Source organism: Lithobates pipiens, unplaced genomic scaffold (assembly GCF_037356315.1).
Source record: "Lithobates pipiens isolate NorthernLeopardFrog02 unplaced genomic scaffold, aLitPip1_a1.2 Scaffold_8, whole genome shotgun sequence".
Classification (NCBI taxonomy): Eukaryota; Metazoa; Chordata; class Amphibia; order Anura; family Ranidae; genus Lithobates; species Lithobates pipiens.
In genome coordinates, this window is record NW_027507903.1 from 199173594 (window position 1) to 199197409 (window position 23816).

The 23816-nt window shown below is 42.4% G+C and overlaps 1 protein-coding gene across 3 annotated transcripts in view; it reads left to right on the plus strand.

Annotated features, from left to right (window-relative positions):
• Positions 1-23816, plus strand: part of POT1 (protection of telomeres 1) — a 154180-nt gene that overhangs the window by 128224 nt on the left and 2140 nt on the right. For 2 of the 3 annotated variants that reach the window (XM_077472610.1, XM_077472611.1), the window contains 4 exons: positions 489-621; positions 1840-1928; positions 6270-6364; positions 15587-15692. In XM_077472610.1, coding sequence (XP_077328736.1) covers positions 489-621; positions 1840-1928; positions 6270-6364; positions 15587-15692 — 423 coding nt within the window. Of the gene's footprint in view, positions 1-54; positions 162-488; positions 622-1839; positions 1929-6269; positions 6365-15586; positions 15693-23816 lie in introns of those variants that run through there. The other variant, XR_013270871.1, reaches the window with a different exon arrangement.

Here is a 23816-nt window from a genome sequence, read left to right on the forward strand (position 1 = left end):
ATGTTAAGGTATAGAAGTGTTTAATTGTTAAACAACAAAGGTTTTCCTCCCTAGGGATATTCCTAAGTTGTTGGTGGGCAAAAGTAATTAGCAAGTCGAATTATCCTGAAATGCTGAAAGAGTTGTCAAGTTATTTGCCCTCCACCCAAGAAGACTCCCAGGTATAGGTAAACTATTTATTTTTATTGGCTTGCTAACATGCATAAAAGTGAATTTTTTTAATGCCGCACACCCAACGCACAGATGATTTGCATCAGTTGATCGTGTACTACAACAAAGGTGTGTTGTGGTGTATTGTCTACATGTGTTGGGTTGACATTCAAATTGAAGGGCTTCCCAATGCACCGCACTGTTTTTTTGTGCATGATGGTAACCTAGTAAAATGTGCCACAAGAGGTCCTGAATATGTGCCTCAAGAGGTCCTGAATATTTCAAAGTATTATCTACCTGTTATATAGTTTTGAAATACAGCCTTTCTTTATTTGTAGGTGGGACTTTCAAGGAGTTCTGCAAACTATCAAGAGAGTTTAATAGTATAGTCCCAGTAACATGTAACCAGGCCAATTTGGAATTAGATCTTTCAGCTCCATTTCTTGTCCAAGGCAACAGATGGCATTATGGGTATGGTGACTTTAAATATACTAAAACATAACGAATCCTAATATTTCTCATTTTATTGTGTGCAGTGTATTGTGCTCAGTCTTAGAAGAAAGAGCCATGAAGCAGACGGGATATGTGTTTAGTATTCAGATTGACAGACTGACCGACACAATATATGTGGGGAATAGCAGGGGCTAGGAGTGAACTGCAAGTACAAGAAGCAACAGTGAAACATACCAGCTTCATGAAACATTCAGTCAGGTTGTTGTGACAGCATAACTTTCATATCTCACTGAGCAGCCAGATAACACAAGAATCTGCAATAGTGAATATTGTCGCCAACCTTGCAACCACCAACTATGCATTGCATAGCTGCATGCATCACAAGACTGGCCCTACAGAATTTCAGATTCTGAGGAGCTAACTTCCCTTTTGTGATCTTTAATAATCATGATCTATGGGCAGGGAGAGATTTACAATTAGATACAGTACACGTATTCCTACCACAAAAGGGACAGTGTTTACCTGTGTAAGAATTCCCCACACATTTTTCCATCATTAGCAGGCCTACTCATTCCATAAAGGATTACTTGCACATTATCATAATAATTATAATATTTTAAACTAGGATATACAATTGACCCCCACAAAGCCACGGTTCAGATTTTGCGGCCTCAATCATTCCCAGATTTATTCCCAGCCTAGCGTTTCAGCATCATAACAGTTCACCATAAGTAGCTATCTCAAGTGTTTCGCTGAGTGTTCTTAATTTTTGTTCTTTAAGCCCTAAGATGCCGCCCAAAAAACGACCACATCCAAAATTTGCGGATTTTCACAGTTCGCGGGTGCTCAAAGAACATGACCCCCTGTGAATTTCGGGGGTCGACTATATCAACAAAAAGATGTTGCAAAACTGGCAGGTCTACAGACTCCAGTGATGTCGATCCAGCCCTGGCTATGGGCCTAATAATCCAAAAAAAGTTATGCTTAGCTATTATGATTACAGCTTTGGGATTTACTTTGCGGTGCGTAATGATATTTTTTTTGCCCTAGGGGTTTAATTTAGAGAATTTTCCAGGCTTTTTTTTCACATGCTCATGTCTATTTCTTTCTTATGCTCCAATTTGCATGTACCACATGGAAGGAATTGTCAGCAAAGCCGGACGTCACAGGCACAGTGCTATACTAATTTGACAATCTTTAGCCGGCAGCTCAATTAAATCTGCTTTACTTTTTCAGGTGCAGAAATTGTTCAAGCCTGAAGTCTATAGAAGCACTTAGCTCTTTAACCCATCAAGGATTCTGGAATGCTACTGAAATAGCAAAAGGTAGAGTATGGGAAAGCAATCAAAGATGTGTTTAATGATGGCATATTATCAAAACAATCATTTGTTGGGCAAAAATAATGCTGTGTATGTATTCTTATTTATTCGTACTGTGTATCATAGTTCTTCATTAATAAAAAGATATTTGTAACCACCATGCTGGTCATTTACATTAGGTTCTAAAATGTGTATCTTTCAGGTTTTCCTATTTTTATTCTGGGTTTCTATACTGTTCACTAGTCATAACCAGAGTAATCTAGTTTGTGTTATTTGCATCTATGTACCATCCAGTACAATAGATGGCCCAGACATTTAAGCAAAGAGGGCTATAATGCTAATAGTATATATTAATAGGTTTATATATATGTGTGTGTGTGTGTGTGTGAGGTTTTTTTTTTTCTCACTAGATGTTATTGTATTTAAAATACAATAAATGTGTTAGTTATTTAGTAACACAGGCAATACACTGTTGCTTTAAAGTAGGGGTCTCAAGCTGTTGTGAAACTACAAGTCCCATGAGGACATTGCAAAGCTGACAGTTACAAGCATGACTCTCACAGGCAGAGGCATGATGGGACTTGTAGTTTTGCAACAGCTGGAGGACCGCTAGTTTGAGACCCCTGCCTTCAAGCAATTCTGTCACCCTTAAAAAAATAAAATAGAAAGAAAAAATGCCCTTCAAAAAAAAATGTTATACTCATTTGTTCCTCCAACCATTTATGTAATTGTTACTGTCTCGTTAGACAGAGCTATCAGAAGAATTTTTACATGTAGCACTCTTTCGGATGTGCTGGTTAACTATGTCCCCCATCTGGTGTTGTGGTTCATACCAACCTCTATGTTAGTTAAAAACACATAGTGACACACATAGTGTTAACATTTTTTCGTTTTAATTACTAATTGTTTAGAAGGGTCAAATCAAAGTTTGTTTTCAAAAGCAGTAATGAAAAACGCTTGAAGGAACAGGATGGAAAAATTTTCTCGGACAAATACAGTTCTAGCAATGAATGTGGTTTTACGTTAGGAAAGTCCATTCATTTTACAAATCAAATGGAAAAAGCAAAGATTTATGTTTAACCACTTGCTTACTGGGCACTTAAACCCCCCTCAGTCCCAGACCAATTTTCAGCTTTCAGCGCTGATGCACTTTGAATTGCGCGGGCATACAACACTGTACCCAAATGAAATTTTTATCATTTTTTTCCCACAAATAAAGCTTTCTTTTGGTGGTATTTAATTACAGCTGGAAGTTTTATTTTTTGCTAAACAAACAAAAAAAGATGCAAAAATTTTTTTTGCAAACAGGTAATTTTTCTCCTTCATTGAAGTGCGCTGATGAGGCGGCACTGATAGACTGCACTGGTGGGCACTGATAGGCTGCACTGGTGGGCACTGATAGGCTGCACTGGTGAGCACTGATAGGCTGCACTGGTGGGCACTGATAGGCTGCACTGGTGGGCACTGATAGGCTGCACTGGTGGGCACTGATAGGCTGCATAGGTGGGCACTGATAGGCTGCACTGGTGGGCCCTGATAGGCTGCACTGGTGGGCACTGATAGGCTGCACTGGTGGGCACTGATAGGCTGCACTGGTGGGCACTGATAGGCTGCACTGGTGGGCACTGATAGGCTGCACTGGTGGGCACTGATAGGCTGCACTGGTGGGCACTGATAGGCTGCACTGGTGGGCACTGATGGGCTGCACTGGTGGGCACTGATGGGCTGCACTGGTGGGCACTGATGGGCTGCACTGGTGGGCACTGATGGGCTGCACTGGTGGGCACTGATGGGCTGCACTGGTGGGCACTGATGGGCTGCACTGGTGGGCACTGATGGGCTGCACTGGTGGGCACTGATAGGCTGCACTGGTGGGCACTGATAGGCTGCACTGGTGGGCACTGATAGGCTGCACTGGTGGGCACTGATAGGCTGCACTGGTGGGCACTGATAGGCTGCACTGGTGGGCACTGATAGGCTGCACTGGTGGGCACTGATAGGCATAGTTAAGGTGGCACTAATAGGCACAGATAAGGCGGCACTGATGGGCAAAGATGGGCACAGATAAGATGGCACGGATGGGTGGCACAGATGGGTGGCACAGATGGGTGGCACTAAGGGGCACTGATAGGTACCACTGATAGATGGGACTGATAGGTGGCACTGATAGGTGGCACTGATAGGTGGCTCTGATGGGCGGCTGGTAGATGACACTGATGGGCACGGATATGTGGCACTGGGGTGCAGCACCTTTGTTGAGGCAGATTGTGGGCACTTCTGGGTGGCACTGTGGGCACTGCTGGGTGGCACTGTGGGCACTGCTGGGTGGCACTGACGGGGGCACTTATTTAATTGTGTTTAGTGATGAGGGGGCAGGTGGGCACTGACAGGGGGCAGGTGGGCACTGGCAGGGCTGGCCGTGATCGGGACTGATGTCCCGATCTTGGCCGCCGGTGGTCGGCTCTTTTTTTTTCTCCTCGTGCTGTCAGCGGAATAATAGCCGATTACTGGCTCCATTATATCACATGATCAGCTGTCATTGGCTGACAGCTGATCACGTGATAAGGGGTCGGGATCGACCCCTTGCTCGGATCGGTGATCAGGCGAGTCTCATAGACTCGCCGATCACGGAGCGCGCCGCGCGTGCACGGTACTACGTCAATATAGCTATAGCGTGGGTCTCAAGTGGTTAAGTACTTTCAAACAACATTCATCATGTCATTAAATGTGCTAATGGGAATTTTCATATAAATGTTCAGATGAACATCCGTGCCTTCAGTTCATGGCCAGCTTTAGGCCCCTTTCACACAGGAAGTCCGATCAGGTCTGCCTATCAGTTTTCTAGTCTCTTTTATGGAGCGGCAGGTGTCAGCGGATTCATGTCCTCTAACAACCGCCGCCATCCGGTCCGATCCTTTCTGGCAAATACAGAGGGATGGTGGTCCTTTTCCCCATCTGTCTAGTGAATCGTAAGGAAACAGACAGGCAGTCCGTTTCCATCCGATTGATCAATAGAGGAGAACAGGACTGTGTCGGAGCATATACCTACTCAGTAGGAATCAGCGGAGAGATCCCCTGCTGAGCAGGTGGATTCCACTTAGCAGAGGCAACCATGTGAAAGGGGCCTTAGTGGCTGGAGGATGGAACTACAGCATGTGTCTGGAAACACAGAGAGCAAACCTGTAAGTGTGTTTTTTATATTACATTTCTACACAAGAACAAAGTTTCCAGGAATAGTTCATTTAAAAAAAGTCCTCTTTTACGCTGTATTTGTTATACTTTTGTATTTTTTAAAATGCAACAGAGTTTTTTCAATCAATAATGGGCAAAATGTTAATCTACCTGCTGTCATTTTTTAGAATTGATAATTGGATCATACCCGTAATACATAACAGTGAAGGTGCTAACATACCGTGTACATTACCTCAGAATATGAGCAGATACTGAGGTTAAAGTGTTGGTTCACCTTTACTGTCCTCGCTGTACTTACCTCCCACAATCCTGAGCTGTCAGGGTTCCCAAAAGCCGCTACACTGGTCCAGGAAATTTGGACCGGATGGCGCTCTCCAATCAGAATCTGTCTGGTCTGTCCTGGTAGCACTGGATGGAGAAGAGCGAAAGCAGTAGGAATTTTAAGCACTTAGACCAGTGGAGAGGATTGCAGGAGCATTCTGTAAAGGTGAATTTCTATTTTAATACCCAGCATAGAGCAAAAGAAGAGCAGGGTGCTGCTTACAAGAATAGTTTTTGCTCTGTGCTGCAATACGCAGTGTCCGGGAGTGTAGAAATGGGTTTAACTGTTCCAGAGTTTGATGCCATGTATATTAATTGCTTGCCAAGACCTTCTCCCAGCCTTGACAGCCATATCTCTGCAGTGATATGCACTTCATGGCTTCCTTAATAAAGCTATCCACGGGCTGCTAATGGGGTGGTAGTGTTGTCACTCCACCTCTCGCGTATATGGACTACAGTGCACTGTGCATTCACATGGTATGCTTGCATGGTCCACTACCCCACATCACATCAGGAATCAGCAATATGCTGTGGCTTCTCCCAACCTGCAGCCCCTTCCTCTGTAGACCTGGTGGCAGTATAAAAAGCACTTAAAGGTAAGTATTTTTGTTTTTATTTGCAATTATTGGGTGTGGTTGGACAGAGAATGATTACTCTCCCCGGGGTCACATTTAGCAATAGGGACCTGCAAGTGGGTAAAACCTTGTATCACCTCCACAGAAAACTTTGCAAAAAAAGATGAGTAGTGTTTTTCACTAAACTAAATTGACTTATTTTGTATTAAAATATAAAGCCAGACACTAAAACATTATTTTCTCTATTTTGTTGATTTAGCATTGGGTATTGAACCCTTAACATATGTATTTCTTATGAACCTTACACTGGAAGATGAAACTGGGTCACTTAATGCTTATTTGTGGAGACATGCAGTAAGTATAATGATTTATGATTTGTAAGTATACCGTATATGTCCTGTTAAATAGGCAATGGAGTGATGTTGATGCTATAGGATGTGTTTGTATTCTGTGTTAATATTTCCAAGGGTTCAAGGGTTCCTGGTAAAGCATTTTTTTGTAGTGGCTTTTTCTTAGTGAACTATTTCTTAAACAAAAAAAAACGCGTATGTATACTCCATAGTTTTGCCTTGGTTTTTTGGGGGGCTAGTGCAGGTAAGGATTCAAAACGCTTGTCAGGTTGTTTTTTGACCCAGTATGCTGGGTCAAAACTGTAAGCAGTTTTAACTGTTGTGATGTTACAGAAGATTTGATCAAATAATTGGTTGCTATGGCAAGCTGTTCTCTCCTTTTTTCAGCTGTTTTAATAATGCCAATCTCTTTTAGGCTAAATATTTTACTGTATACGTGCCCATTCACTTTATAACGATTGGTAGCATGGTTATAGTATAGAAGTCACACAGAAATACACAATAAAAGTGAGATGTATAACAATCTCCACATACATTAAAAATGGCAACATTATAGGTAGAGTAACTTTTCCTGATCGTACAGGACTCGTGCTTCTTTAAATCACTGTAACTGGTTTACAAAGTTACATAGGTTGAAAAAAGTTAATCTAGTGCAACCAATAATATTATATGCAGTTACCTTGTGGGCAATGGCTAAAAGGTTGCAGGGACTTCCCCCTATATAATCAAATAGCAAGAGATGTGACCTATTATCTCCACTTTGACATGCCTCCATCCCTAAATTACTTTGTATGTAAAAGGGAACAGTGGTCATGGGACTTTAAATGAGGCATGTCACAATAGTCAAAATAACATGAAGTTAATGGTATAGAAAGTTTATTGCAATCCAAGAATAAATCGACATAATCACAGAAAAACTCAATACATGGTAATGAATCACAAAAAAAAAGCAAAACAAAAAAAGATGACTTATAAAAAGCAGCACATATTGGAACACATAAATAGATATTGTATTGATGCATGATGGTATAGGCACAATAATGACACAACCAAAAATTTGTATAAATTGCAAGAACCAGACTGTCTTGGCATCCTTGAAAAATCACAATGGAACATGACGTGTTTCGTAGAACATGTCCATATATATATATATATATATATATATATATATATATATATATATATATATATAATGTGTATGTGTGTGTGTAAATATATATATATATATATATATATATATATATATATATATGTGTGTGTGTAAAATTATACCAACGTGTAAGTATATATAAAAATATGCAAGTGTCAAAAAACGATATCTAACAAAAAACAAAGCGTATAGGTGGGGTCATCTAGGATTCCAAAATGAACCTTACAGGTGTGGTTGCATGGAATAGACTGCAGTTGCAATGCCTCTCAGGTGTAAAGAGGCATGTACTGACCCTTGCTCAGGCTATATGCCTGAGATACAGGGCGGGGCCCTGCCAGTGCTATGCTATTTGGCCAATGAACACAATAGGCGATATGTGGAACAACCAACCATGAAAAAATGCATTTAAGGGGCAAGTGTATGAAATGGAAATAAATCAAGTTGCTGGGACAATAAAAAATATACCAAATGTAAAAAGTACTAAAAATTATTTTTTTTTTAAATGCTATGCCAGTGAGCGCAAGGGAGCGGGGACAGGGTCCCCACACACCCACCACTCAGCATGAGGTGGACAAAAGACGCTGCCACATCCCAGCATCTATAGACTTCATGGGTGGGCAGCATGTGCAGTTTTTATGACTTTTTTTGTGATTCATTACCATGTATTGTGTTTTTCTGCGATTATGTTGATTTATTCTTGGATTGTAATAAACTTTCTATACCATTTACTTCATGTTATTTTGACTTCGTGACATACCTTATTTAAAGTCCTATGACCACTGTTCCCTTTTACATACAAAGTAATTTAGGGATGGAGGCATGTCATGGAGGCGATAATAGGTCACATCTCTTGCTATTTGCCATTATTTGGGTGGAAGACACCCCGTGGTCCTTATTGATCTATTACGCCACCCATATAGACTTATTTTTGATTTTTTTTTTTGTTTCCCTTTTTATCACCATAGTATTATATCTGTATATATTGTTTACCAACATTACGAAGTTTGTCATTCTTAGTTTTGTTTGGCTGTTCAGCTTCCAGCAAGCTCAGCTGCCAGGTGGGGGGTCATATTGCCTCTGTCTGTCTGGTTTCCGGGGCTCCGATGTGTGGCATTGTCTCCCCTCCTAATCCCTGTTGGGGTGTGGGTGGTGAGTTCTATCCCACACATCGGTGCTATGCACGCGCTGCCCACCTGTGACATCTATGGATGCCAGGATGTGGCAACCTCTTTTGTCCATCTTATGCCGAGTGGTGGATGTGTAGGGATCTACGTCTGGCGCACATTGAAGGTGGTCCTGTCCCCGTTCCTTTGCGGTCATTGGCTAATGGCATAGCACTGTCGGGGCCCCGCTCGGTATCTTGGGTACACAGCCTGAGCTGGTCAGTACATGCCTCTCTATACCTGAGGGGCATTGCAACAGCAGTCTACTCCATGTTACCACACCCGACAGATTCACTTTTTTTTTTTTTTGTTAGCACTTTGGTATATTTTTTTTATTGTCCCAGCAACTTTATTTCTTTCCACTTTGTGCACCTGCTCCTTCAAGGCATTTTTGCATGGTTGGTTTGTCCACTTATCAACTATTGTGTCCATTGGCCAATGGCATAACACTGGCAGGGCCCCGCCCTGTATCTCAAGCATATAGCCTGAGCAGGTCAGTACATGCCTCTTTACACCTGAGAGGCATTGCAACTGCATTCTATTCCATGGAAGCACATCTGTAAGATTTACTTTAGGATCCTAGGTGACCCCACCATATACACACACAGTGAGGCCTGTGAATGTCGTCAAGGGTATACCTCAATTATGAGAGACAAAATGTGGAAACAAATCCAGACAATCACATTGTCTGATATTTAAAAGAATTTATTTGCAAATAATTATGGTGGAAAATAAGTATTTTGTCAATATCAAAAGTTCATCTCAATACTTTGTTATATAACCTTTGTTGGCAATGACAGAGGTCAAATGTTTTCTGAAAGTCTTCACAAGGTTGTCGCACACTGTTGCTGGTATGTTGGCCCATTCCTCCATGCAGATCTCCTCTAGGCAGCACAGTGGTGTAGTGGTTAGCACTTTCACCTAGCAGCAATAGGGTCGCTGGTTCAAATCCTGACCATGACACCATCTGCCTGGAGTTTGCATGTTCTCCCTGTGCCTGCGTGGGTTTCCTCCGGGTTACTCCGGTTTCCTCCCACACTCCAAAGACATGCTGGTAGGTTAATTAGACCTTGTCTAAAAAAATGGCCTTAATATGTGTATGTGTATGTCAATGTTGTATGTGTTTGTAAGTGTGTCAGGACCTTACGGGGTAAAGGAAGCCACAGATGGACTCTGGTGGCAAGAAAGCGCCCTGAGGCGATTCAGTTCGCATAGGTAGCGCTATACAAGTGTTTTGGGGCTGTCGCTGGGCAACACGGACTTTCAACTCCCTCCAAAGGTTTTCTATTGGGTTCACATCTGGAGACTGGCTAGGACTCCAGGACCTTGAAATGCTTCTTACGAAGCCACTCCGTTGCCCGGGCGGTGTGTTTGGGATCATTGTCATGCTGAAAGACCCAGCCATGTTTCATCTTCAATGCCCTTGCTGATGGGAGGAGGTTTGCACTCAAAATCTCACGATACGTGGCCCTATTCATTCTTTCATGTACATGGATCAGTCGTCCTGTTCCCTTTGCAGAGAAACAGCCCCAAAGCATGATGTTGCCACCCCCATGCTTCACAGTAGGTATGGTGTTCTTTGGTTACAACTCTATTTTGGTTTCATCTGACCATATGACATTCTCCCAATCCTCTTCTGGATCATCCAAATGCTCTATAGCAAACCTTTAGATGAGCCCGGACATGTACTGACTTGAGCAGGGGGACACATCTGGCACTGCAGGATCTGAGTCCCCAGCGGCGTAGTGTGTTACTAATGGTAGTCTTTGTTACGTTGGTCCCAGCTCTCTGCAGGTCATTCACTAGGTCCCCCCTGTGGTTCTGGAATTTTTGCTTACTGCTCTTGTGATCATTTTGACCCCACGGGGTGAGATCTTGCGTGGAAACCCAGATGAAGGGAGATTATCAGTGGTCTTGTATGTCTTCCATTTTCAAATTATTGCTCCCACAGTTGATTTCTTCACACCAAGCTGCTTGCCTATTGCAGATCCAGTCTTCCCAGCCTGGTGCAGGTCTAAAATTTTGTTTCTGGTGTCCTTCGACAGCTCTTTGGTCTTCACCATAGTGGAGTTTGGCGTGTGACTGAGGTTGTGGACAGGTGTCTCTTATACTGATAACAAGTTCAAACAGGTGCCGTTAATACAGGTAATAAGTGGGGGACAGGGGAACCTCTTAAAGAAGATACAGGTCTGTGAGAGCCAGAAATCTTGCTTGTTTGTAGGTGACCAAATACTTATTTTCCACCATAATTTGCTAATAAATTCTTTCAAAAATCAGACAATGTGATTGTCTGGATTTGTTTCCACATTTTGTCTCTCATAGTTGAGGTATACCTATGATGACAATTACAGGCCTCTCTCATCTTTTTATGTGGGAGATCTTGCAGAATTGCCCCACTGTATATACACACACACATTCATATTTTTACTTTTATATATCACACAAAGATATAGATATATATATTTATCTTTAGATTAGTGAGGATGCGAGCTGTCCCTGCATCCCACTACTCCAAGGACTTTTCTGCAGTTTTCTGACTTGCCCCTCTGGCTGTTCCTTTGGTATGGTTGGGTCATTCCTGCCTCGGCCCTGGATCATACATTGGCCCCGGATCAGACATTGCTGTTACCCCCTTTCTCTCCCTCCCTTTGGGAACTGAACTAATTTCCAGCTGACTAATAAGTTCCAGACTGCTTTTTCACTATTATAGACATTCCTTATACTGTACTCCTGATGGGTAGACATGTTCCACGAAACGTGTTGAGTTCCATGGCGATTTTTCAAGGATACCAAGACAGTCTGGTTCTTGTAATTTATACCTATTTTTGGTTGTGTCATTATTGTGCATATACCATCATGCATCAATACAATATATACTTATGTGTTCCAATATGTTTTTTTTTTATACGTCAGCTGGTTTTTATTACTTTTTTTGTGTTTCATTATCATGTATTGCGTTTTTCTGCGATTATGTCGATTTATTCTTGGATTGTAGTAGACTTTCTATACCATATACTTCATGTTATTTTGACTCCATGGCATGCCTCATTTAAAGTCCCATGTCCACTTTTCCCTTTACCCCCTATTTAATGCCTTTCACTTCAAGCTAGCCTCAGTGTTTTGCTAGTTTCCTTAGCTCATGAACCTCTATAGTCTATTGAGAAAAGCTTACCTTCTTACATAAAAGTTTTTTTCTCACATTCAAATCATAATGATTCCTTTCAAAATGATTCTTTTAACACTCTGCTGGACCATAGCCACTGTGGCTTTTTATGCAGTTTCTGGATCACTGGACTTCTCAGCAGACCCATGGGGCACTCTGCCTGCTATAAGATGCAGGGCCAGCCTGTAATGTTGCTTTGCACCAAATCCTGTTGTAGGCATGCCCTTGCAGCATGTGGCATTAGCTGCAGGGTGCTTCACAAGTCCATAGCCATGGTTTGCCTGATGCAGAGAAATATCTCTGCAGACCCCTGCAGGGTTATGCCCACCATGGGTGACAAAGCCAGGATAGGGTTAAATCTCTTATTCCTGCCAATTTGTTGAGTCCAAGGTGGAAGCTCTTTAATCATTCTCCCAGGGTGCCCAATTATCTTTGTGGAAAGTTACTATGCATGTACACCCTGCCTTCTACTCTTTGGATTAATGACACCCACCAAGCAATATCGCCTGGTTCCCAACCCCGCAGACACACAAGTAGCGGTTTATGCTCACTGATCCTAAGCTACAGTATCCAACAAGTGCCTGCAACAAGGCATTCCCAGCCCCCTGCACCACTACTGCATTGATGAGTACCCCTTTGAGGACATTTGTTTACACACATTACAGATAATCAGAAAGACAGGGGTAAGATGGGTGTATAGCTCAGGCTCAACATTTAGCTATATCAGGAGTTAAATTAGATAATTTTAGGGCCCTGTTACCATCTCCTCATGGCTGACCCCATTGTGACTCTTTGCAGCCTTCTGCTCTTTCAACCGGCCCTCTGGCCAGTGCTTGTCATGAAAGGAATTTTCTGCCACAGTATCAGAGTTCGTAGTCAGAATCTTGTTGAGGCCTTAAGCTACAAGGTTCACAGCTGTGCCCCTCTGATTTAAGTCTTTGAATATAGTACCAGAGAAAGAGGCATCTGCTGTGAAAGCATCCTTGCTGTCTTAGGCATCTGTTCAGGATGATACACCTGCAATAGAAACTTTTCCAAAATTTAAGGAGACTATTGGTACACAGATTGAAGCTGTATGCTTCTCTTTAATGTTGAAACAACTTGAGTTAGCTCACCATAACATGTCTAATATGTGGACCTTTCTGGTTTATGCTTCTTTTGAAGCTGTCCTCTAAAAGGGACTTGCTGCATCCAGAGATGATTTTTTTTCTTTGGCTAAAGGTTTTACCTCAACATTAACCTGTTGATGAGGGTTTTCTTTGGAAATGGGCAGTTCCTGTGTTATATCTAGCAATTTCTTACCTCAACAAGACCACTATAGTCCCGTGGAGGACAATACTATGTTTAAAGATCTAGTAGATAACAAGTTAAAGACCTTCCTTAAAGCTATTTTTGCCCATGCTAGCCTTGACATGCAACCTGCAGTTGTATCTGTGGCAGTTTTTCAGACTATTGCTGTCTGGACTTAGTATATGGCCCAGATCTCTTTGTTCATAACCAGCTGAAATTGTTACCTTCTGCCTTCCGCTACTGCATGAATTGTTTGCCAGACATTTTTTTCTAGAATGAGCCTTCTCTATGTACATATACACAAAATTCTCTGACTTAAATGCTGGTCAGCTAAACTTCCCTGTGAGATGCACCTGTTTTTACCCTGGTTCTGATCCCTCTTTGGATAAGTATATCAAAAAGGTCACTAGGAATGAAGGTTTTCACCCGCCCCAGAGGATAAAGGCTTGTCTCTCTACCAGTAGGTCTACTATCTCCTGAGGTTAGAAAAGGTTCCTTTCATTCTTCCCATTCTTACAATGCAAAGTCTAAAACCGGAACATACTTTCTCAAGACAACACGTCCTTCTACACTCATGCCAGTTGGTTTGGGGAGCAATCCTGAACACCTTCCTGAGGCAGGGGACTTGGTTCACTAGAGGAGGCTCACCTTTCAATCAACATTCTGGAACTAAGGGTGATTCAATTATCCCTTCAACTCTGGACTGCTCTATTGAAATGCCATTCAACAAGAATACATGACTGTGCTCCACATCAGTCATGAAGGAAGAACCATAAATAATGCTTCTCTAAGGGGAGCAGAATTGATCCTCTCTTGGACAGAACTTTCACGTTCCAGGCCTGCCTGCAGTCCACATCGCATGTGTGGAAATTGGCTGGGGGATTTTCTCAGCCATCCGTATCTGGATCCTGGAGAATTGACTCTCAATCCAGAAGTCTTTTAAAGTCTTTCAAAGGCTTCACAACAGGTGCTGAACACCAGATGTGGGACTCCTGTCACCTATTCAACAACAAAATGAGCAGGTTTGTCACCAGGTCCAGGGACTCTCGGGCCTTTGCAGTGGAATGGTAACACTGTTGGATCAGTTCAACCTGATCTACACCTTTCCATCCCTCCAGATTCTCCCTAATCTACTGTGCCGAATTGGGAAGAAGGTAAAAACCTGTCAATGCCTTTGAGGGGCTTATTTGCTTGGTGCAAGACAAGGAAGTTGCATCCTGAAAGACTCAATGCTGACATCTGTTCTCCTTCTCGCCATTTATTAAGGAAGTATGTTTCTATTGATGCAGCACCTGCCAATCTGAAGCTGAAGGGTCTGACCACTGTCTCCGGTATTAGGGCTTTCAGAGCACCTGTGGCTGCAAACCTTCTCGTTTTATCTGCTCTTTGAGGTCTTCAATGAGATTTGGAAAAACTCCCAACATGCCCTTTACACTCTACAAAGGCTTACAAGTCTTGTTTCCATTTGTAAAGAATATTGCCAAACCGTGAACTACCTCCACTGTGGATCTGCCAGTGGCCCACCTTAACCACTAGGTCTAAAACAATTATTGCAAAACAAAATCAAAGAAATTCCCAGCTGAACTTACTGACCAACCTGCTAACCAATTGAATTGTCCTGTCTAACAGTATGTGGTAAAAACAGGGATTTAGCACATATTATTAGACAAGATAATTTGGTTGGTTAGCAGGCTGGTTGGTAAGTTGAGCCAGGAATTTCTCTGGTTTTGTTTTGCAAGCGTTTCCGTTCCATGTGCTCCTGCAAAGGCCAGTTATAGGTGAGGGCAGTGGCCATTTGTTGTATTATTGCATACAAACATTTTTTTATCTACCATTTGCAGACAACAGATGGACCTCTATTTGTGATGCCTTTCTGTAGGGCTATTGTGCTAAAAATAAACCTCTGAATAGCACAAATCCCACACCCCATCTTCGACCTAAGATCAACATGCCTTAACTAGTGAATTCACACAAGCTGCCAAAAAAGCATGCAGGCAGTGCTGGACTTTCCTGTAAAATAACCAGTGTGCTTTTAAAGAAATGTTAGGAATATTTATTTGTAAAATAGTGATTTTATGCAAAAAAAAAAAATACAAAAAATGAAACACGGGTATAAATAAATTGATTGCCGTTTCTTGTCGATATTGTTTCTTAGGCTACGTTCACACCTGAGCATTTTCAGGTCATAAATCGCTTGTAAAACACCAGAAAAAAATGCCTAAAAAATACCCAACAAGCAAAATGGCACCTGTTCACATCTGAGTACAGATTTACATTTGTCACCTGAACGCCCTAAGCTCAAAAAAGAACATGAGCTTCTTTGGGGCAGATTACAGGCGTTTTTCTGCCTTTTACATTGGTGACCTGAACAAAATCGTGAATGCAGCCTTAATGCTAAATATGCTAAATATTCTGCTTTATAGGCATTTTTGACATATGCTGTCTCTTCTGAAATTATAGGAACAGTTCTTTCAGATTTCTCCATCTGAGATATTTATGGTAAATATATTACAAGAACAGCTTAATGACATTATGACCTCACTGTGCCCACCAGGAAAATCAATAGGTAAGTGCTTATTTTATGCACTGTGCATGTTGTCTAAGGTTATCATTTCTTTTGCTTTTTGTGAACTAGTTTCCCTTTGTTAAAGTGAACCTGTGCCCAGACTATGCACACTAAAATATATATTGAATTCACAGTAAAAATCAGTTTAAAATAAGCCTTTGTCTCTGTAGCATTAAATTGTTACTAAACCCAGGGCCCTGCATTCACTATATCTTGTCTCCCACAGTACGCAGAACATGGTAATGCAAATATTTTAGTAAATATAAACTACTAAATACCCTTTCTCATCAGCTGTATATAACAGTCTTATGACTTCTGTGTCCAGCTGAGCACTGTTTAAAGATTGTAGGAGGAGTTTTCATCCTCCCTTTATTGTCCTATGAGGCTGCAGGACCCCTGACCCTTTGTCTGGATAGTGCTGTTTAGCCCTGTGCTGATCAAAAACCAAAACTCTCTAGCAATACACACCAAAGTAAGCATGTGCAGAGTGCCCTAAGGCTCTGTTCTATCAGGGCATGAATTGGGGACTGTGGAAGAAGGGGAGGTCAGAGAAGACAGCCTTTTTACACAATACATCTTTCATCTACTGCATTACATTTCCTTGGCAAACCACTGTGTCTACGGTCCCACAGCATTGCCCATTTCTTTGTGCTTCTTCAAAAGAGCTTGAACAGCACATCTTGAAATCCCAGTCTGCATTGAAATCTTTGCCTGGGAGAGACCTTGCTGATGTAGTATAAGTACCTTGTGATTTGTTGCTGTGCTCATTCTTACCATGGTCTATGACCTATGACTAATGCCTGGAACACTCAATGAGATTCTCGGATGAATGATCGTCCATTTTTTTTGCATGCTAGTCTCATATCGAAAATTAAGAGTTTACTAAAGTTACGAAAATTCTTGTACAATGAAATAAAAATTTGGAAGTGATGTAATGTTTTGTAGTGTATTTTGTATTGTATTTTCAAGCGACAACTGTGCTGATTAAACAAAAATTGTACGATGTGGTATCGAATGAGAAAATGTTTCATGCTTATCCCATTGGATAATAATGGGATGAACTGTCATGACCGGCTCTCGAAAGCTGTATAGTAACAATCCAGATTATCATATGATCGCTTCAAAAGCGGTATTTTTTGTATGATTTTTTGATGGTGTAAGGGCCATAAACCTCACCTAAGGCCCCTTTCTCACTGAGGCGTTTTTCAGGCACTACAGCGCTAAAAATAGCACCTGTATAGCGCCTGAAAAAGCGTCTCCTTTCACTCCAGTGTGAAACCCGAAGGCGGTGCGTTGCCAGAACAGTAAAAAAAATCCTGCTAGCAGCATCAAGGGGTGAAGGAGCGGAGCTTTGCCAGCGGTTTTAACCCTTTTTCGGCCGATAGCGGGAGTTAAAACCACCCCGCTAGCGGCCGACTAGCGCCACTAAAACTATGATAAAGCGGCACTAAAAATAACGCCGCTTTACCACCGACGCCCGCACCGCCCTAGTGTGAAAGGGTCCTTAGTAGCAGTCAGGCGGCAGTACCTCACCCAGTTTTAAGCCTACTATGCACCTGTTTCTAATCCTATAAAATGCCTTAGGCCCGGTTCACACATGTGCGGTGCGAACTGAAGCTCCAGTTTCCCTGCGAAGAGAAAAATCCGTTTTTCAGCGTTTCACGTCAGTTTTTGATCAGGATCAGGTCAGGCTTGCATCAGGATTTTATCCTGTTCTCAGCAGAATGCGTCTGCGAATCGGATGTGCTCCCATAGAACATAATGTGCTTGCAATTCGCACCTCAATGTCCAGAAAATGCACACTTTTTTGGGCAATACGGAGTCCGAATGCAACGCACATATGTGAACCAGCCTCATTCAAATGAACGTATTTTAAAATGTTATGCGAAATGGATGAGGTGTAAGCTGCATCCAATTCGCATAGGTGTGAACCGGGCCTAAAGGCCCGTACACGCAGTCAGAAAATCTGAAGATAAACTTCGTTCAATGAACGATCTGCCAATTTTCTGATCGTTAGTATGCTGCTTTTGACAGCCGATTTCAAATTTTTGGCAGACAAAAACTGGATGTGCAGGCTTGAAAATTTGTCTGATGTGATCACAACGTCCAATTTTCTTTACATTAGTACCGTTTTCTGACAAAAAATAAATAAAAAATCTGGAGAGCAAGACTATTAAGCATGCTCAGAAATAAAAGAACACATACAAAACAATTCAACACATTACGTCACTTATGACGTTGAATTCTGTCCTCAGAAAATTTTCTGATGGTGAGTGTACTCTGATGTAAATGTGGCCAATAAGCTGACCGTGTGTACAAGGCTTTAGGCTGGCCATACATTTTACAATTTTCTTGTACAATGTTCCTTTGGATTTACCAAAACTATGTAGTGAGCTCAAACCTAAACACTTTCAATTTGTATGCAATCAGGCAGGCCCTTGCACTACATAGTTGAAGATAAATCTAAAGGAAATTGGATAAATATTGATTTGATTTAGATTTTTATTTTGTTCGCCGATTTGTGTTTTGTATATTGATACAAATAAAGAACTAAAATGTTTATTTTTTTTTTAAAGCATTCTAAGGCTTCATGCACACGAGACGCAGATGCAAACGCTGCTGGACACATGTTGAAACCGGCGTTTAGAAACGCGCGTTTTGCCGCGATTTTTACCGCGATTTAGCGGCGTTTTACCGCGTTTGCGTCTAGAAGCGTTTAGTTAAGCTAACATCATAGACCCTCCCCAGCTCAAAAATTAACTATTTCAGCAATTTTGTGAGACCAGAGTGAGTAGCAGCAGCTGTAAGAGCTGCAGTGTACTTGTATTTAGCGTGTCACTTGCCACGGCACCTGCCACAAGTTGTGGATTGTCCACTTGCCACATGACTTGCCACATCACCTGCCACGTCACTTGCCATGTCATCTGCCACAAGTTGTGGATTGTCCAACTGCCACGTCACCTGCCACAAGTTGTGGATTGTCCACTTGCCACGTGACTTGCCACATCACCTGCCACGTCACTTGCCACGTCACCTGCCACAAGTTTTGGATTGTCCACTTGCCACGTCACTTGCCACGTCACCTGCCACAAGTTGGGGATTGTCCACTTGCCACATCACCTTCCACGTCACCTGTCACAAGTTGTGGATTGTCCACTTGCCACATCACTTGCCACCTGCCATGTCACTTGCCACAAGCTGTGGATTGTCCACTTGCCACGTCACTTGCCACGTCACCTGCCACGTCACTTGCCACGTCACCTGCCACAAGTTTTGGATTGTCCACTTGCCACGTCACTTGCCACGTCAGCTGCCACGTCACTTGCCACAAGATGTGGATTGTCCACTTGTCACATCACCTGCCACATCACTTGCCACATCACCTGCCACGTCACCTGCCACAAGTTGTGGATTGTCCACTTGCCACGTCACTTGCCACATCATCCGCCACGTCACTTGCCACGAGATGTGGATTGTCCACTTGCCACATCACTTGCCACGTCACCTGCCACGTCACCTGCCACAAGTTTTGGATTGTCCACTTGCCACGTCACTTGCCACGTCAGCTGCCACGTCACTTGCCACAAGATGTGGATTGTCCACTTGCCACATCACCTGCCACATCACCTGCCACATCACCTGCCACGTAACCTGCCACAAGTTGTGGATTGTCCACTTGCCACGTCACTTGCCACATCACCTGCCACGTCACTTGCCACGAGATGTGGATTGTCCACTTGCCACGTCACTTGCCACGTCACTTGCCACATCACCTGCCACGTCACTTGCCACGAGATGTGGATTGTCCACTTGCCACGTCACTTGCCACGTCACCTGCCACGTCACTTGCCACGTCACCTGCCACAAGTTTTGGATTGTCCACTTGCCACGTCACTTGCCACGTCAGCTGCCACGTCACTTGCCACAAGATGTGGATTGTCCACTTGTCACATCACCTGCCACATCACTTGCCACATCACCTGCCACGTCACCTGCCACAAGTTGTGGATTGTCCACTTGCCACGTCACTTGCCACATCACCTGCCACGTCACTTGCCACAAGATGTGGATTGTCCACTTTCCACGTCACCTGCCATGCCACCTGCCACAAGTTGTGGATTGTCCACTTGCCACGTCACCAGCCACATCACCTGCCACAAGTTGTGGATTGTCCACTTGCCACACCACTTTCCACGTCACCTGCCACGTCACCTGCCACAAGATGTGGATTGTCCACTTGCCACGTCACCAGCCACATCACCTGCCACAAGTTGTGGATTGTCCACTTGCCACATCACTTTCCACGTCACCTGCCACATCACCTGCCACAAGTTGTGGATTGTCCACTTGCCACGCCCCTTGCCACGTCCCCTGCCACAAGTGGATTGTCCACTTGCCACATCACTTGCCACAAGTTGTGGATTGTCCACTTGCCACGTCCCCTGACACAAGTTGTGGATTGTCCACTCGCCACATCACTTGCCACATCCCCTGCCACAAGTGGATTGTCCACTTGCCACGTCACTTGCCACGTCCCCTGCCACAAGTGGATTGTCCACTTGCCACAACACTTGCCACGTCACCTGCCACAAGTTATGGATTGTCCACTTGCCACGTCACATGCCAGTCACCTGCCACAAGTTGTTGATTTTCCACTTGCCACGTCACCTGCCAGGTCACTTGCCGCGTCACCTGCCAGGTCACTTGCCACGTCACCTGCCACAAGTTGTGGATTGTCCACTTTCCACGTCACTTGCCACTTCACCTGCCACGTCACTTGCCACAAGTTGTGGATTGTCCACTTGCCACATCACTTGCCACCTGCCATGTCACTTGCCACAAGTTGTGGATTGTCCACTTGCCACGTCACTTGCCACCTGCAATGTCACTTGCCACAAGTTGTGGATTGTCCACTTGCAATTGCAATTGTTTAAAATATTTTTCTAATGGTTTTTCATCATTTGCAATCATTTTTGAGATTTTTAATGTAAAAAAAAAGGTCACCTTTAAAAACGCATATAAACGCAAACGCGGCTAAACGCGGTAGCGGCGTTTTGCCGCGTTTTGCCGCGTTTTGCGTCTGAAACGTGGAAATTTTTGCTTCTGAACGCATTTTTTTGCTTCTGGAAAAACGAGATTAAACGCAACTGCATAAAAACGGAAAAGAAAGAGACTGTGTGCATGGACACATAGGATAACATTGAATGAGTTCAGGGGCAGTTGAAAAAACTGTCCAACTGCATCTGAACGCGCGTTTAACTGCGTCTCGTGTGCATGAGGCCTTACAGTACAGCATTTCTTTTCATCTGCCTAAAACTTTTGCACACACACACATGGTTGGTGCTGTATATTTTTTTTTAGGGGGGGGGGGGTGGAAAACAAGACATCCCGCTGCCCCCCCCCCTTCTCACCTCACCTGTCGGTCAGTCTACCCCACACTTACACTGCCCTGAGCCCTTCCTTTTTTGAAGCCAATGAGAGCCTCCAACTCTAATCACGTGCTTCCGGGGAGAAAAAAAAATAATAATTTGATTCCAATCCTAATTGACGTGCCACAACTGATATATCTATCTAGCTATCTATCTATAAATATGTATCTACCTGGCTATATCTATCTTTATCTTTGTTCAAAGAGGCAAACTACTGTGTGAGGACCATGTGATATCATATTTTATATTTATTGATATACAGTTACATTAAAAACTATATTTAATGATATAGTGACATTTTATATAAACATTTTTTAACCCCCAAGCTATAATGCATGGACTTTTCTATTACTCTTATACAGAGTTATCTCGTTTAATTCAAATTAATTTTGATGTATTGTACAGTATTAATATTTTCAGCATTTTATTTTATTTATTTCTATTTATTTTTACATTTTATGAATAGTGTATACCTGAATGACAGATGCAGGTTCAACCATTTTACTATACACCATTGATAATTAAAAAAAAAAAAAGCACGTCTGATTATTGTTTAAATATGAATAATTACAATGTTGCATAGTTATGGGGTGTTTATTTATTGTGAATGGGGAACTTTAATATTTTATTTTTATTAGGAAGTTTTTCACCTTCACCTTCATTCAAGGTGAATGTTACTTTATTTTAATCTCACAAGATTCCAGCTGGTATTGCCAGTTCTTCTGAGTTCCAAGCATTTGTAGATCACCTCTGTTCTCCTTAAGAGACACTCAGCCTGGCTTCACAATTGTGCAATGTAGACACTGCATGTGATTCACACATGAATTGCATCACATTCCTGTGAATATCACATCCGATGTCTGTGTGGTGCGATTTCAAAATCGCATCCCTGCAATAAATGGTGCAGGACATTTTTGTCCCCTGCACCTGAATCGCATTGCATGGGTGTTCACACCCATGCGATGCGATTCTGACAATTGCACTGTGTTTTGCAATCTGTTTCGGGGTGCCATTGACTCCTGTAGTAGATTGCATAAACACTGTGTGATTGTGATGCAGGAAACACACAGGATTTGCTGCGTTTCCCACATCACATAAGCGTTGACCAAGGCTCAGAGGAGAACTGTTTACGCTCCGCCCTGGTTCACACTTATGTGATGTGGGATTTGCAGCAAATCCTGTGCGTTTCTCACATCGCACTCGCATGGCATCCCTGCGATCTCTGCAGGTGTCAATGACACCCCGAAACAAATCACAAAACACAGTGCGATTTCTAGAATTGCATCTCATGGGTGTAGACACTCATGCAATGCGATTCAGATGCAGGGACAAAAAAGGATCCTGCACCATTTTGGAACAGATGCAATGAGATTTCGTCCAAACAAAATGCATGACTGAAATCGCACCACACGGGAATTCACTGCAATTCCTGTGCAAATCACATGCGGTGTCTTCATCGCACAAATGTGAACCCAGGCTGAGAATGTCGGCGATTTAATCAGCAGTTTTACATCAGATTTACTGCTGCTTAATAAATGGACACCTATATCTTTTATGGAGTTTTTTGTTAGCAAGTTACAGTTTGGCTTTAAAGACCTGATCCCAAATCTCACACAGTAGTCCTTTATATGGATACCATAGTTATTATTATTTTTTTTTTTTTTTCACATTTTTTCCTAATTATATTCATACATTGCTTTTTAACTAGGTAACAATTTAATTCCTGAATTAAATCTTTTAAAATATGTAAACTTTCAGATACAAAAACGAATTGATTGCTTCATTTTGTACATTATCATGACTTCTTGCACCTGCTTTTTTTTTTCAATAAGTCTGTAGCTAGTGTTGGCCATCAGTAAAGACTGCTACAAGTAAAGATGATGTGTGGTTGCTGCACACTTCCAGCATCTATTACCATAGTGAAATTCCCAGAGAGAATTGCCTTTTCCATCTAGTAGTTTTGGCAGCTGTTGATCAGTCTTTCCTTGCAGATGTAGTTGCATATGATCCCGTAGGTGCTCCATGTTTGAAATGTAAAAATGGCATACATTGGAATTATTTGCATCAAGATCTTTTGTCACAATTTTGAGATTGTTTTCTTTACATATTTAAGAAATCCTCCATTGATACTATAGTTAGTGAAACAGATCATAAACGTAGGTTTATTCTATTAAGAGCAATCTATGTATTATTGGACAGATTTGTTTTTATAATGAAAAAATGATAAATTGGGAAGCAGGAAAAAGTAATGTAATATTCTTTATATCAAGGTCAACTAAAAGGAAGGAACTTTTTATCTGCCACCATTTTAATTTGTCAAAAATATGAAAAAAATACCAGCCACACTCCAAACTTAGCACCTCGTGATGTATTTGTCAGCAAAGTTACTGCATATAACATGTCTGACATGTTTGACCACTCCCCTTGTGTCTCACAAGGATAGGGGACACCCCTATGCTAGTGCGCAAGCCAGAAGTGGTCAAAACACATCAAGGAAGGTTTTTTTGTCGGATGGAGACATGTTGTGTGAAGTCACTTTAATGACAATAAATACAGCAAGAGAAGCCAGAGAAGAGAGAGTAGCCAGCACTCGGATTGTCCATGTATGATAACAGGAATGAGTCTTGAGCAGAGCTATGGTTTTGTGTATGTTTTGTTATTTTAGGGGATCATGCTCTGCTTCAGTATGTCACAG